Source organism: Sphaeramia orbicularis, unplaced genomic scaffold (assembly GCF_902148855.1).
Source record: "Sphaeramia orbicularis unplaced genomic scaffold, fSphaOr1.1, whole genome shotgun sequence".
Classification (NCBI taxonomy): Eukaryota; Metazoa; Chordata; class Actinopteri; order Kurtiformes; family Apogonidae; genus Sphaeramia; species Sphaeramia orbicularis.
This window is the reverse complement of record NW_021941439.1, coordinates 27,501-44,765: the sequence shown is the minus strand read 5'-3', so window position 1 is coordinate 44,765 and position 17,265 is coordinate 27,501. Positions and strand designations below refer to the sequence as shown.

Below are 17,265 nucleotides of genomic sequence, written 5' to 3'. Positions count from 1 at the left end.
TACTAATGCCATGTTTCCACTATGTGGAACTGGCTCAACTCCACTCTGGTACCAGGTCCTATTCCAGACCATTTCCACTCTGGTACCAGGTCCTATTCCAGACCCTTTCCACTCTGGTACCAGGTCCTATTCCAGACCATTTCCACTCTGGTACCAGGTCCTATTCCAGACTGTTTCCACTCTGGTACCAGGTCTTATTCCAGACCATTTCCACTCTGGTACCAGGTCTTATTCCAGACCGTTTCCATTCCAGATCCTCCCCTCTTTCCAGTACCTGGTCGTCATAGCGATGCGGTAATGCTAGGTAGTGTGTGTGTAACAGGATGAGTAAAAACTGAATTTCCCTATTGGAAGAATAAAGTGATGATTGGTCAGTGGTGTGTGTGCCCCGCCCTTTTCCAGTAAATCTGTCAGTAGGTGAATCCACATGATGACAGTCTGTAAAACTACACCATGGTTTGTCCAGGAGGTTCAGACGCAAACATTCAGCAGGAGTTTGACCAGACAACAGGCAACCAGTGAGTTTATCAGCAACTGTGAGCAGAGCACACAGAAGGAACGCACCGCATCGCTATGACGACCAGGGACTGGAAAGAGGGAGGATCTGGAATGGAAAGGGTCTGGAATAGGACCTGGTACCAGAGTGGAAAGGGTCTGGAATAGGACCTGGTACCAGGGTGGAACCGGTCTGGAATAGGACCTGGTACCAGAGTGGAAAGGGTCTGGAATAGGAGCTGGTACCAGGGTGGAACCGGTCTGGAATAGGACCTGGTACCAGAGTGGAACCGGTCTGGAATATGACCTGGTACCAGAGTGGACAGGGTCTGGAATAGGACCTGGTACCAGAGTGGATCCGGTCTGGAATAGGACCTGGTACCAGAGTGGAAAGGGTCTGGAATAGGACCTGGTACCAGGGTGGAACCGGTCTGGAATAGGACCTGGTACCAGAGTGGACAGGGTCTGGAATAGGACCTGGTACCAGAGTGGAAAGGGTCTGGAATAGGACCTGGTACCAGAGTGGAAAGGGTCTGGAATAGGACCTGGTACCAGAGTGGAACCGGTCTGGAATAGGACCTGGTACCAGAGTGGAAAGGGTCTGGAATAGGACCTGGTACCAGAGTGGAACCGGTCTGGAATAGGACCTGGTACCAGAGTGGAAAGGGTCTGGAATAGGACCTGGTACCAGAGTGGACCTGGTCTGGAATAGGACCTGGTACCAGAGTGGAACCGGTCTGGAATAGGACCTGGTACCAGAGTGGAACCGGTCCGGAATAGGACCTGGTACCAGAGCCAATTTGAGTCGAGCTGGTTCCACGTAGCGTAAACGCGGCATTTGTGACTTTGGCGTTTGTTGGATACCGACAGAATTCCTCCCGCACCGACTGTTTGGACCCACTCGTTCTCAGACCGCGGTTCGTCCTTGTGAACGCAAACATCTGTGATAAAGGTGCGATGGTATCCAGGCGCTGCCCGGATCCAGACCCCCGGTGTGAAAACGGCCCAACGCTTCGGTAACGGGCAGCACATCAGAGCAGGAAGCACGAAAAAAACAACACCAGTTTGACTTTTTATGTGGTCGTCGACCGGCAGAACCTTCCACGAATGTTCTCGTGAAATTTAGCGGGAGCTTTTCGGCACTCGCAACTCAGTCTCACAGAAACTGTGTTTGTATTTAACTCATTTGTAAATCCGTTTGTTTTGCTGTAAATGTGATTCCACCCACACAGCATCGAGTGCTTTTACGGCGAGGACCGACCCGCCGGTACCATCCACACATTTGACGGAGGGTGTGTCGGAAAGAATCTGGCGATACAATACTAATCACAATACTAGGATCACGATACGATATATCGCGATATATGACGATACTGTTAACATGGCAATATTTTTTATGTTTCTTTTTTTTGAAAGATTATTTCCTGGAAAAACTTAAAATGCAGCATTTGGATAAATAAAGTTTTAACTGTCGAGTTTTATCAGTACAAAAAACACACAAACAAACAAATAAATAAATACATAAATATTTAAAGACATACCAGTTTCAGATCCTGCGTAAACAAAACAAAATACCCGTATGAATATAGTAATAAAAGAGCATGATAACGAAAACCAAAAACTAAATTGAATTTCCGCCATGTCTGCTTAATTCAAGATTTTTTGCTAAATTTAAGTTTGTTTTTTTTGCTTAATTCGAGATTTTTTTTGGCTCAATTCAAAATTTATTTATTTTTTACTCAGTTGAAGATTTTTTTCTTAATTCGACATTTTTTTCCTTAATTCAAGCTAGTTTTTTTTTTTTTTTTGCTGAATGTGACATTTTTCCTTAATTCAAGCTTTTTTTTTTTTTGCTTAATTCAAGATTTTTTCCGTTTAATTCAAGGTTTTTTTTTGGCTTAATTCAACAATTTTTTGTAACTTAATTGCCTTTTTTTTGCGTAATTCAACATTTATTCCTTAATTTAAGATTTTTTTTTTTTTCATGATTACAGATTTTTTGCTAAATTTAAGATTTTATTTTGCTTGATTCAAGATTTTTTTTTCATTAATTCAAGCTAATTTATTTTTTGCCTAATTCAAGATTTTTAGCTAAATTTAAGATTTTTTGCTTAATTCAAGATTTGTCCCTTTATTCAAGCAATTTTTTTGTTTTTTGCTTAATTCAAGATTTGCTAAATTTAAGATTTATTTTTGCTTAATTCAAAATTTTTTTACTTGAAGTTTTTTTTTTGCTTAATTCAACATCTTTTCCTTAATTCAAGCTATTTTTTTGCTTAATTCAACATTTGAATGAATACTTTAAATATCGATACAGTATCATGAAGTGAAATATCGCGATATATTGCAGAACTGATATTTTTGTACACCCCCCCTCGTTTGACGGGACATCGTGTAAATGTCGTCGCAGCACAAACACATTTTCGGACGGATCCTGAACAGGCGGCAGTTTTAGAGGTTGAGTGTTTTTGTTTTCTGTCGTTCGACCGGTTTGAAAACGTGCGTAAAAGTGACGAGTGGAGGCAGACGTCTGAAGTCGGACCGGACTGCGATAAATCTGAAAGTGCTTCAACTGGATCCAAATCTAAGCAGAAAAATGAAAGGGTGTTTTTTTGGACTGAAATCGTTGGAGTAAAAACTGCCCCCGAACGGTGACGGAGCTTCATGTGTCACTAAAACACCAACACTGCTGCCGTGTTTGGTCCAACTGCGTGGGACGACGCTTCTGCTTTTTCTGGTTTGGTTTGTTTTTTGAACTTTCCTCTAAAAGAACAAAGTAATAAAACCCAAACTGCAGTGCGATGTTTCTGACGTCATCACACCTTTTTCAGACGGTCTGTTTCAAACCAAATGATGAAAAGGAGTGTTTGGTTTGTGTGGACGAACGAACGCCGGGCATGTTTACTGTACAGCAGGGGTGTCACACATGAGGGGGCCCAGGGGCCAAATGAGGCCCCCCAAAGGCTCCAATCTGACCCCTGAGATGAATTTACAAAGTGTAAAAATTCAGCAGTCTGGAATTGAATTAAGCAAAAAATAAATAAATTTAGCGTGAATTAAAGAAAAAAATGTTGAATTAAGCAAAAAAAAATCTTCAATTAAGTAAATTAATGCTTAATTCAACAGTTTTTGCTTAATTCAAGATTCTTTGCTAAATTCAAGATTTTTTGCTTAATTCCAAATTTTTTGCTAAATTTAAGCTTTTTTTTTTTTTTTTTTTTTTTTTTTTTTTTTTTTGCTTCAAGATTTTTTTGGCTTAATTCCTTTTTTTTTTTTTTACTTAATTGACTTTTTTTATGCAACTTTTTTTACTTAATTCAAGCTCAGTTGCTTTTTTTTTTTTTTTTTTTTTTTTTTTGCTTAATTCAAGATTTTTTGCTAAATTTAAGATTTTTTTTTTGCTTAATTCAAGATTTTTTTTCCTTAATTCAAACTAATTTTTTTTTTTGTTTAATTTAAGATTATTTGCTAAATTTAAGGCTTTTTTTTCTCTTTTGCTTAATTCAAGATTTTTTGCTAAATTTAAGATTTTTTTTTTTTTTTGCTTAATTCAAGATTTTTTTTCCTTAATTCAAACTAATTTTTTTTTGTTTAATTTAAGATTATTTGCTAAATTTAAGGCTTTTTTTTTTTTTTTTTTTGCTTAATTCAAGATTTTTTTGGGCTTAATTCACCATTTTTTCCTTAATTCAAGGTTTTGTTTTGTTTTGTTTTTTTTTTTGCTTAATTCAGTTCCAGACTGGTGAATTTTTGACTTTGTAAGTTCATCCCAGGGGTCAGATTGGACCCTTTGGGGGGGCCTCCTTTGGCCCCTGGGCCCCCTCATGTGTGACACCCCTGCTGTAAATGTATTTTTCTCTTAAAGGACGTTCAGGGACATTTTGGGACGGTCCGATCTGACAAATGGACTCAAATCTTCCTAATTGTGTTTTTGAATTGTGTGTAATCATGAAAATCAGCCTTTTTTGTTCCTTTTTGAATGAGTTTCTTCATCTTTAAATGTCTGCTGTTGAACCTTCAATTGTTTGTTCTAATAAAAACTGTCGTTTCGTTCATTACTGAAGCCTGGTTTGTGTTCGCTCGTATATGAGGGGATTTGTGCCAGATGTGGTCAGGCTGAACTGGACCTGATCTGGACCTGATCTGGACCTGAACTCATGGTCAGTCTGTGAATCCATGGATCCTCTGCTCCATAAATAATGTCTGTGCAGTGGGGACAGATGTGGGACAGATTTAGGACAGATGTGGGACAGATTTAGGACAGATGTGGGACAGATTTGGGACAGATGTGGGACAGATTTAGGACAGATGTGGAACGGATGTGGGACAGATTTGGGACAGATGTGGGACAGATTTAGGACAGATGTGGGACAGATTTAGGACAGATGTGGGACAGATTTAGGACAGATGTGGAACAGATGTGGGACAGATTTGGGACAGATGTGGGACAGATTTAGGACAGATGTGGGACAGATTTAGGACAGATGTGGAACAGATGTGGGACAGATTTGGGACAGATGTGGGACAGATTTGGGACAGATTTAGGACAGATGTGGAACAGATGTGGGACAGATTTGGGACAGATGTGGGACAGATTTAGGACAGATGTGGGACAGATTTAGGACAGATTTAGGACAGATGTGGGACAGATTTAGGACAGATGTGGGACAGATTTAGGACAGATGTGGGACAGATGTGGAACAGATTTAGGACAGATGTGGAACAGATGTGGGACAGATTTAGGACAGATGTGGGACAGATGTGGAACAGATGTGGGACAGTCCAGTCCAGTTGGTGCATTCAGATCCATGGTGTCAGATAGGACCGGTCCAGCTGGATTTCCTGTTTGTCATTCTGTCTAAACTGATTCATTCCTATTCTGATCAAATCCACACAATACATTTCATGAACCACTGAACTGATTCTATTCATTTGTGTCCAACTCCTATGAACACACGTGTGTTTAAATGTATATGAGTGTTTGGACACCAGTCATAGAACATTAATAATAAAAAGTTTCCTGCGTTCATATAATATCATGAAATAAAAAAGTACATGTGAGGGAAGATGTTCTCTGGTATCAATAGTGTTGGCCCACATTCTGATAAATGAGTCTGAACGGATCCGATAAAGGACACGACCCGATAAAGGACACGATCCGATAAAGGACACGACCCGATAAAGGACACGACCCGATAAAGGACACGATCCGATAAAGGACACGACCCGATAAAGGACACGACCCGATAAAGGACACGATCCGATAAAGGACACGACCCGATAAAGGACGCGATCCGATAAAGGACACGATCAGCTAAAGGACGAAAATGACCCAAGATGGAAAAGCTTCTGCTTTGGTTTGGGCTTTTTTTTTTCTTAAGGTGTTTGTGTGTCATAAATGGAAGTGAAGAGAGTGTGTGTGTGTGTGTGTGTGTGTGTGTGTGTGTCCGTTAGATTCCCTTTCCGTCATCACCTGGGTTTGTCTGTTTGTTTTTTTCTGTCTGTCTGTTTGTTTGTTTGTTTGTTTGTGCAGTTCCATCCCAGTGTACCGGCTGTTTGTGTTGGTTGTCTTTTCCTTTTTTTTCCACTGAAGGCTGTCGAACACTGGTGTGGTACTTTGTCTGATTTGTTTGTGAATTCTATTTGTCAGAATATTTAAAGTTTTTTCTATGAAGTTCAACTTTTTTGACTTAGAGCTTCTTCTTTTGTCTTTTTTTTTTTTTTTTAATTTACATTCTCTTTGTTGAATGGATCTCCTACTGGTACGTCTGTCAGGTTTGTACAAAATTCAGAACTGAACTCACACTGACCCTGAAATTCCAATTCAGTTCTTGAATTTAAAAGCACATTACAAACAGGACGCAGAATTACAATTAAAATTCAACCTGCAGGAAGTAGAACTGGAATTCCACAAAATTCATGATAATTAAGGTGTATTTAACAACGAACCTTTACAGAATATATGACATATGATTACAACATGAGTTTCACACAGATATTATGGGATGGACTTTATGCACACAAAACTTTATTGTGGTAAATAGGCCTGTTTGTTTGTTTATTAAAAACATGCTCTATGAAACAGATCATTCAAGTCGTACTAACTTTCACTCAGTGCAGGACAGATATTCTGAGCAGAACGATGACACCTCAATGACTCAACATTAGAGGAACTGAAATAAATAATAATAAATAAAAAAAACCCAAACACATTAGAGGAACTGAAATAAATAAATAAATAATAATAAATAAAAAAAAACCAAACACATTAGAGGAACTGAAATAAATAAATAAATAATAATAAATAAAAAAACCCAAACACATTAGAGGAACTGAAATAAATAAATAAATAATAAATAAATAAATAAAAACACAGAGGAACTTTAATAATAATAATAATAATAATAATAATAATGATAATAATAATGAACACATTAGAGGACCTGTTGACCATTAGATGGACAGTGTTATCATGCAAAGGACTGGAATAAATGAGAACTGCATTTACCAGGACATTATTTCATTGGATTAGTTTGAAATGAGGTTATTTATTATAAAGTGTCACATTGTCACTGACATGAGATAAAAATGAATTTATCTGAACTGCAATGAATTTAATTCAACTTCCTGTCATTCAATTCAACATCCTGTAGGGGGCGAAGTCAATTCAAACTCAAACATTGAATTGAATTAAATTCTGAATTTTGTACAACCCTGACACACACACACATATGTATGTGTGTGTGTGTGTGTGTGTGTGTGTGTGTGACTTACTGAGTTGAGCTGTCAGTTAAAACAGTCATAAACAGTTTTCTGTGAACAGTTCAGGTCTGTCCGACTCATTACTACTGGGGGTACTCCGCTGTAAAAAGTCTGTTTCAGGGGTACTCTGCTGTAAAAAGTCTGTTTCAGGGGTACTCTGCTGTAAAAAGTCTGTTTCAGGGGTACTCCGCTGTAAAAAGTCTGTTTCAGGGGTACTCTGCTGTAAAAAGTCTGTTTCAGGGGGTACTCCGCTGTAAAAAGTCTGTTTCAGGGGGTACTCTGCTGTAAAAAGTCTGTTTCAGGGGGTACTCCGCTGTAAAAAGTCTGTTTCAGGGGGTACTCCGCTGTAAAAAGTCTGTTTCAGGGGGTACTCCGCTGTCAAAAGTGTGTTTCTGGGGTACTCCGCTGTCAAAAGTCTGTTTCAGGGGGTACTCTGCTGTAAAAAGTCTGTTTCAGGGGTACTCTGCTGTAAAAAGTCTGTTTCTGGGGTACTCCGCTGTAAAAAGTCTGTTTCTGGGGTATTCCGCTGTAAAAAGTCTGTTTCTGGGGTACTCCGCTGTAAAAAGTCTGTTTCTGGGGTACTCCGCTGTAAAAAGTCTGTTTCAGGGGTACTCCGCTTAAAAGTCTGTTTCAGGGGGTTACTCGCTGTAAAAAGCTCTGTTTCTGGGGGTACTCCGCTGTAAAAAGGCTGTTTCGGGGGTACTACTCCCTGTAAAAAGGTCTGTTGTTCAGCAGGGGGGACGCCGCTGTCAAAAGTCTGTTTCAGGGGGGTACTCGTGCTGTAAAAAGTCTGTTTCAGGGGGTACTCTGCTGTAAAAAGTCTGTTTCAGGGGGTACTCCGCTGTAAAAGTCTGTTTCTGGGGGTACTCCGCTGTCAAAAGTCTGTTTCGGGGGTACTCCGCTGTAAAAAGTCTGTTTCGGGGGTACTCCGCTGTAAAAAGTCTGTTTCGGGGGTACTCCGCTGTAAAAAGTGTGTTTCGGGGGTACTCCGCTGTAAAAAGTCTGTTTCTGGGGTACTCCGCTGTAAAAAGTCTGTTTCTGGGGTACTCTGCTGTAAAAAGTCTGTTTCTGGGAGTACTCCGCTGTAAAAAGTCTGTTTCAGGGGTACTCCGCTGTAAAAAGTCTGTTTCAGGGGTACTCCGCTGTAAAAGTCTGTTTCAGGGGTACTCTGCTGTAAAAAGTCTGTTTCAGGGGTACTCTGCTGTAAAAAGTCTGTTTCAGGGGTACTCTGCTGTAAAAAGTCTGTTTCAGGGGTACTCTGCTGTAAAAAGTCTGTTTCTGGGGTACTCTGCTGTAAAAAGTCTGTTTCAGGGGTACTCTGCTGTAAAAAGTCTGTTTCTGGGGTACTCCGCTGTAAAAAGTCTGTTTCTGGGAGTACTCCGCTGTAAAAAGTCTGTTTCGGGGGTACTCTGCTGTAAAAAGTCTGTTTCTGGGGTACTTCGCTGTAAAAAGTCTGTTTCAGGGGTACTCTGCTGTAAAAAGTCTGTTTCTGGGGTACTCTGCTGTAAAAGTCTGTTTCAGGGGTACTCTGCTGTAAAAAGTCTGTTTCAGGGGTACTCCGCTGTAAAAAGTCTGTTTCAGGGGTACTCTGCTGTAAAAAGTCTGTTTCTGGGGTACTCTGCTGTAAAAAGTCTGTTTCAGGGGTACTCTGCTGTAAAAAGTCTGTTTCTGGGGTACTCTGCTGTAAAAAGTCTGTTTCTGGGGTACTCTGCTGTAAAAAGTGTGTTTCTGGGGTACTCCGCTGTAAAAAGTCTGTTTCAGGGGTACTCTGCTGTAAAAAGTCTGTTTCTGGGGTACTCTGCTGTAAAAAGTCTGTTTCAGGGGTACTCTGCTGTAAAAAGTCTGTTTCAGGGGTACTCCGCTGTAAAAAGTCTGTTTCAGGGGTACTCCGCTGTAAAAAGTCGTTTTCTGTGGTGGGTACTCTGCTGTAAAAAGTCTGTTTCAGGGGTACTCTGCTGTAAAAAGTCTGTTTCAGGGGTACTCTGCTGTAAAAAGTCTGTTTGGGGTACTCTGCTGTAAAAAGTCTGTTTCAGGGGTACTGCTGTAAAAAGTCTGTTTCAGGGGTACTCTGCTGTAAAAAGTCTGTTTCTGGGGTACTCTGCTGTAAAAAGTCTGTTTCTGGGGTACTCTGCTGTAAAAAGTCTGTTTCAGGGGTACTCTGCTGTAAAAAGTCTGTTTCAGGGGTACTCTGCTGTAAAAAGTCTGTTTCAGGGGTACTCCGCTGTAAAAAGTCTGTTTCTGGGGTACTCTGCTGTAAAAAGTCTGTTTCAGGGGTACTCTGCTGTAAAAAGTCTGTTTCAGGGGTACTCTGCTGTAAAAAGTCTGTTTCAGGGGTACTCTGCTGTAAAAGTCTGTTTCAGGGGTACTCTGCTGTAAAAAGTCTGTTTCAGGGGGTACTCCGCTGTAAAAAGTCTGTTTCAGGGGTACTCTGCTGTAAAAAGTCTGTTTCAGGGGTACTCTGCTGTAAAAAGTCTGTTTCAGGGGTACTCTGCTGTAAAAAGTCTGTTTCAGGGGTACTCTGCTGTAAAAAGTCTGTTTCAGGGGTACTCTGCTGTAAAAAGTCTGTTTCAGGGGTACTCTGCTGGTTAAAGTTAGACTCACTTGACTCCAGTTCCCTTGGTGTTTTTTTTTTAGCTCTTGTCATGGAGGACAGTTCCGGTGTTCACCACTAGATGGTGGAGGCGCTCTACTTTGTTGTTCATTAATGGACGCAGAAGAAGAAGAACTGGGGCTGAAGGAAAAGTAGACCGGCCAAGGTGGGAGGGGTTAAATAACTATCACCATGACAATCGTGCTGACGTTTAACTACGTCATGAAGCCACTCCCCCTGTTCCTTAAAACAGGCCAACGCCGCCCAGACCGGAGCCATTACAAGTCTACGACACAGACGAACTAGTCCCGAGTTGAAACACGCGTCAAACTGCGCTTCTCCGACACTGAGCATCGTGATTAGACATTCTGAGAGTTTAATACATTACACTCACAACAAAGACAAGGAAAAGGCTTCAGTTGGACTGTTCTCTTCCAGTGGGTCGTCAGCTTTCGCGGAGGTTTTTGTCGGTACTGCGGCAGACCCTAGCCGTGTCCGTCCGCAGCACGCACTTGTTTATTTTTTTTCTCCACATTAATCTTCGGTTCTCAGTCCGGCTCGGCATTTTCTCACAGGTCTCTGCCCTTATTTAGATGGCAAGCTTCCCAGACTCTGTCAACGAAAATGATATAGGTGAGTAAAATGTGTTTATATTTGTGACGTTGGCGCGGAGTCAAACCCGGGATGCTAACACGTCTGTTGGCAGCTAGCTTTAGCATCTATGCTAACATGCTATCAAAATACAGGCTGTGATGTGGGCGGCACTCCGCCTGGTTTCCACTTTCACATGAGAACAACCCATAAAATGAGGCGTTAGCTTACCGTGCTTTGCATTTTATTTTATTGTATTGGTTCACGAAATGTGTACACATGTATTCACGAAGGGAAAAACATGAGTTTAGAATGAGCTCCGGGGCAGTGGGGTTGGACGTTAGCTTGTTAGCTTGTATGCTAGTTCTGCACTTTAGCCTAGAAACAGTTCCGTTTTATTTGACTTGTGTTTCCGGCTTTAATCGGTCTAAGATAACACTATCCGACACGGTACGGCTTAGTGTCGGTAGTCAGGTCGGGTTTATGTCAGTAATTGTGCTTTTTAAACGTTACCAGTGGAATCCGTGTAGACGTGGGGGCTCCCATCCCCCACCCGGTGATTGATACCCAGCCCAGGCTACGTGCGTCCGGACACGTTCGAGTAGGGGTGTCCAAGGTTCCACATTCAGCCCATTAAAAAAAAAACATCAACAAACATTCAGATTCACATGAGCTCACTTGGGCCGGACCAAGTGAAAAAAGTTCAATTTCATCAAGAAAAAAATTTTACATCTCGGCTAAAATGTCCTCAGGGGGTCAAATGAGTGTCCATTTGTGTCCAAAACAGTTGTCCTACAGTCCTAGAAGTGTGTGTAAATAATGCTAATCCATTTGTGCACAGACTACTGATATTCTCTGACAGTGGAAGCTCTATTTTCATAAATATTGGATTTGGAATAGCACGTGTATGTGAAAACTTTTGCTGGTGGACGGACGTGACATTACCCATGATGCTCTGGTCAGTCCCAGTACTTTATTAGGAATAAACTTCTAGACTTCCTATTGCTGATTGTGCTCTTCTTCATAAATGTTGGTATTGTGGATCTAAAACAATCCCAGCTGACACAAAAACACTAAATGTGTCAGTGGACGGATGTGACATGGTTGTTGTGGATCCCATCATACTGATGCTCTGCAGCCATGTCAGCGTTTACACTAATGATCCCTGTGCAAAAACTAGGAGCACTATTATTTATTGGATAGTTTAGCATCAGACTAAAGAGGAAAGAACAATCTAGAATTGTTCTTTCTGTATAAAAATGCTTCTTATTGTAAAAGTGTTGATGTAAACAGTGCTGTGTGCCATTCTTCATGTATGTATTGGTGGAACAGAAGCAGGATGGATCAGCACCATACTCCAGATTGAACCTGTACAAATAAAACATGTGATATGGAGGAGAGAATCTGGGAAGAAAAACTGGGGAATCCAAAAGAACAGAAGATTTGTTTTTCAGCTCAATTCAGTTCAAATAGAACTTGTCCATTTGTGACATGAAAATATAGCATTAATTGTGCTGAAATGGTTCATTTTGGAGCTGAAAACATAGTTCATATGAGCATCAACATGTTGAACAGAACTGAAATCCTGTCCATTTGAACAACTGTCATTTACCAACACAAAGTTCCTTTGGATTCACTGAGACTGATTTAATATGAACACAGACACAAAGAAGAGCTCTGAGCACATTTTAGCCGATCTACAAACTATCCTGTAACAAATGTGAATGACATGAACAACTTGAATTGTCTTAAAAAAAGAGAATAATTTAAAAATAACTTTACCAATATTGTGCCTCAGTTGATCATTTCCACATGTGGATTACAATTTACAGATCTACAAATACACAAATCACTTAGTAACACTCAGAATATTGCTAAATTACACTGATTTGTCTTTAGACATTTCATGTAGTTCATATTTGTTCAGGTTATTCACATTTTTTGGTAAAAGGATAGTTTGTAAACGTAAAGATTTTCATGTGATTTTAACATTTTACACTAAAAGAGAGAGAACACATTATAGGTGTCATTATTTATAGGTTATTTTGTTATTATTTTGCTGGTCTGGCATGTGCCCCCTGAACTATAATGATTTTGACACCATTGATTGTTCATATCTTCAGTGTAAATTTTGCATTTCACAAATTCAACCCACGAGCCGGACTGGACCCTTTGGAAGGCCAGTTTCCAAAAAAAAAAGGAACTAAAACTGTCAGACAAATATTCTGAAGTGAAAAGTAGAATACTTTAGTGATGTGACGTAAAAAGTTTCATAAACTGGAAATGCTCAAGGGCAATTACTCACATGCCAGTGTGGGGCGGTACTGGAGTTAACGCTGAAGGATGTTTCCAGAAATGTTTGTGATTCACTATTTTGTCCCCTTCATTCATCTTTATTAGATACTGGAGTTTTGAAAAAGTCACTTAGGTTCTTTTCAGTTGTTCTTTCAGAATTTTTGCCTCCTAACATGAACATCTACTCACACCTTTTGAAGCACCATATAAATCGAATTTATTATTAAAATTATTATACTTTACATTTATCTAGACTGTCTCCGGACTCCAGATTACACTGACTGAATACTTTTTTGATGTTACTTCTCTGTTGTGCCTTTTTTATTGTGGTTGTTCCGAAATTGCCTCAGTGTAGAACAGGGCTGTCAAGCTCATGTTAGTTCAGTTCCACATTCAGTCTAATATGAAATAAAGTGGGCCGGACCAGTCAAATAATATAAATAATAGGAAAAGAACTTAGAAATAATATCAACTCCAAAGTTTTCTCTGTTCTCAAGTGGAAAAAAGTAAAATTCCGTAATTAAAGTGTTGACATCTACGAACCGTACTTGAACGTAACATGAACAAATATGAACAACCTGAAACTTCTGAAGAAAAATAAGTGTAATTTTAACAATGTTACGCCTCAGTTTATCATTTATACATGTGCATCCCAACGTACAGATCACAGTGGATCTACAAATACACAAAATATTTGATAACAGGCAGAATATTGGTAAAATACTACAGACTTCTTTTAAGACATTTCAGGTTGTTCATATTTTTTGTAGAAGCCAGTCTGTAAATGTAAACATTTGTGTGATTTTACTTTTCTGACACTAAAACGAAAAGAAAAAAAATAGCTTTGTTTCATTATTTCTAGGTTATTATGCTCATATTTTCCTGGTCTGACCCACTTTAGATTGAACATCCTTGACTGATAATATCTTCAGTGTTATTTTTACATTACATAAATTCATCCCAGGGGTGGGACTGGACCCTTTGGTGGGCTGGTTTTGGCCCCCAGGCCACGTGTTTGACACCTGTGATGTAGAACATTTAAATGTTTGTAAATCCAAAACTTACTATTTAACATCGACATAACTAATATTCATTGATGGGTGTAGATTTTGTTGTTTACATGGGTGTATTTGGGAGTTTATTATTATTATTATTATTATTATTGGTTCAGAGCAGACAGTTTGTTCAGAAACCTCTGGTGCACAGGTGTCAAACATATGGCCCAGGGGCCAAATCCGGCCCTCCAAAGGGTCCAGTCCGGCCCTGGGGATGAATTTATGAAATGCAAAAATTACACTGAGATATGAACAGTCCTTGTAGTTCAGGTTCCACATTCAGACCAGTTCAGTCTGCAGTGGGCAGGATTCAGTCAAATACTATCAGAATAACATAAATAATGACAACTCCAAATGTTTCTCTATGTAAATATTTTCATGTATTTACACTAAAACAAAGTATAATTTCACAAAAAATGCAAATAACTTCAACAAATATGAACAACCTGAAATTTCCTGAGAAGTACAATTTTAACAAGATTCTGTCTGTTACTACATGTTTTATGTGTTTTTTTATATTATAATGTTAATGTGTAAATGATAAACCGAGGCAGAATATTGTTAAAATTACACTGATTTTTTTCAGTTTGTTCATATTATTCACATTGTTTGAAAGGATAGTTTGTAGATGTAAACCTTTTCATAATGTAAATGAACTTTTTTTGCTCTGAAACATAGAGAAAAGTTCAGAGTTGACATTATTTCTATATTATTCTGTTATTATTTTACTGGTTCAGCTCACTTCAGACCAAATTTAGCTGAATGTGACCCCTGAACTAACATGAGTTTGACAGCCCTGCTCTGGTGCATCTGAATTCTCGGTGTTATTGCACCAAACTGACCTAAATTTCCTTTAGCGTTCACTCCCACCGTTACTGTTTAACTGCTCCTGTCGGACCAGGCGTCCAATCAGAGCCGTGCTCCAGTGATGAGCCCACTGCTCTGTGTGTTTAGATCGGGTTACCTTAGGATGACTGGAATTCCTGTTTCATGGAGTGACTATGGACAGTGGTTATAAAAGCAGTTAATAAGTAAACATGTTGATGAGTGTGCTGTTTGTTTTTGTAGGTAAGGCTAAGTTCATCGGTGAACTGCTGGTGCCTGTTGCTCCCTTTGACCAGAAGTCTGGACGCGAGGCTTGGACGGTAGCCTTTGCACCCAATGGTTCCTACTTGGCTTGGTCTCAGGGGCATCGCATCGTCAGGCTCATTCCTTGGTCAAAATGTCTGAAGGACTTGTAAGTATCAAACTGGACGTACGTAACATTCAAACCATTCAACTAGGGATGGAACCATTACCAGTATAACCATAAACGGTGGTAAAATCACAGATGGTTAGTATTAGCCTTTAAATTCTAATTCTCATGATAACTGTGTTTGATTAGCACACTTTTAAACAAAAACATAAACAATGTTAATGCCAAACTTCAACGTCAGAAAAGTAAATTACATTATGAAAATGTTTGCATCTACCAACTATTCTTTAAAACAATGTGAATAATAGAAACAAACTGAAATTTCTCAAGAAAAATAAGTACATTTTAACAATATTTTTTTGTCGTTATTTATTTATTTTTATTAGACCTTTAGAGAAAAGATAAAATCCCATTGAGATCGAAATCTCTTTTACAAGGACGACCTGGCCAAGAGGTCAGCAGCACACACCATGACAGAAAACAGCTTTTACAGACAGGTAGTACCAATAAATTAAAACAAACAGTAATGATATTGTAATAACAGAAAAGTTAGACAGTTTTTTAAAGTGCAGTTGATAAAGTGCAAAAATTTAGTTAAAAAAATTAAATTAGTAATAGGTAGAATATTGTTAAAAATTGCACTTCTTCATACATTTCACATTGTTCGTATTTATTCAGGGTATTCTGTTTGTTGAGAAATTTATAGTTTGTTTTAGTATAAATACAGTAAAATTCCATGAAAATGTTAACATTTACAGAGAGAAACATTTGGAGTTGCCATTATTTATCGATTATTATAATCGTATTTTACTGATCCGACCCACTTGAGATTGAACTGGTCTGACTGTGCAACCTGAACTAAAATGATTTTGAATATGTTACTGTAATTTTTGCATTTCACAAATTCATCCCACGGGCCACATTGGACCCTTTGGCGGGCTGGATTTGGCCCCCGGGCCACATGTTTGACACCCCTGGTCTAAACAGAGTCATAAACATGCAGGACTAACCCCAGAAAGTTGAAAATCAGCGTTTACTGTTGATTAAGTGCAGGCAGCTGGAGAACATTACTGCACGATGTTTTTTTTCTCCAGTCGTCTTCCAGTGATGGTGACTGTGCCATTTTATCTGTACTGTCCAAGGAAAGCAGCTGTAAAAGTAGATAAGAGTGTTATTCAACCTTGGGTTTGGGATCCCATGAGGGGTCACCTGGAATTCAAATGGGGTCACCTGAAATTTCTAGTAATTGATTTAAAAAAAAAAAAAAAAAATTTTTTAAAAAACCAAAACTTGCCAATAAAGAATATATGGTGAGTTGACAGAGACAATCCTAGTCCATAAAAGACAAACTGTGGTTGTGAAACTGCAGCACTGTGGTTCTGTTTATCTGTCAAATGTTCATTGTGGTCAGTTTCAGATGCTGCAGCTCTTTCATAATTTGTAGTTTGAGTTGTTTATTTATACGGTTTATTTATTTATTTATTTAGAACATGCAAAGAAAAAATAAAACAAAGCAAAATAAGGAAAAAATAAAACAACATTTAAATGCACAGAATCTATCTTCAAGTATGTGCAAGTCTGAATTTTGCACAGTCAAAAAGGAGTAGGAAGAAGTACAAACCTAGTTCATGTTTGTTCAGTATTAATTGTCCTCCTTGTAAATCCCAGCTGGACTGATTGGACAGATCCTGACCAAGGAAAATCCCATTCTCCCTTTGTGCAGTAATCTACACCTGGATTTACTGCCTCTGTCCACAATAATAGACATTATATAGACTAAATGTCCTCTAACATTAACCTTTATTTGCAACATAGTATAGAAAACTATTACACATCAAAAACAAATTAATTTTAGCAAATGTCTGTTTTGCATGTCTGGGGTCGCCAGAAATTTCTAATAATTTATTTTAAAAAATAAATAAATAAATAAAACTTACTGTTAAAAATGTACATTATATAGTCTAAAGGTCTAAAATTAACGTTTATTTGCAACATATTATAGCAAACTATTATATGATCAAAAACAAATTAATTTTACCAAATAAAATGTCTGCGTTTTGAATGTCTGGGGTCGCCTGAAATTTCTAGTAATTGATAAAAAATGAAAACTTACAAATAAAAATTTACATTATGTAGCATAAATGTTGCCTAAAATTAACGTTTATTTGCATTTTGAATGTCTGGGGTCCCAGAAATTTGTGACGCCAAAATGGGGTCTTGAGCCAAAAAAGGTTGAAAAACACTGAACTTCGGTTAAAAAAATCATCAAATGCAGATCGAAT

General features: G+C 38.8%; 1 protein-coding gene across 1 annotated transcript in view; it reads left to right on the top strand.

The window, feature by feature from the left end:
• The first annotated feature begins 10,122 nt into the window (after positions 1–10,122).
• LOC115415734 (WD repeat and SOCS box-containing protein 1-like) overlaps positions 10,123–17,265 on the top strand; it is a 34,637-nt gene continuing 27,494 nt past the window's right edge. Inside the window, 2 exon segments of the mRNA XM_030129376.1 lie at positions 10,123–10,480; positions 14,857–15,025. Coding sequence (XP_029985236.1) covers positions 10,441–10,480; positions 14,857–15,025 — 209 coding nt within the window. The 5' untranslated portion in view covers positions 10,123–10,440.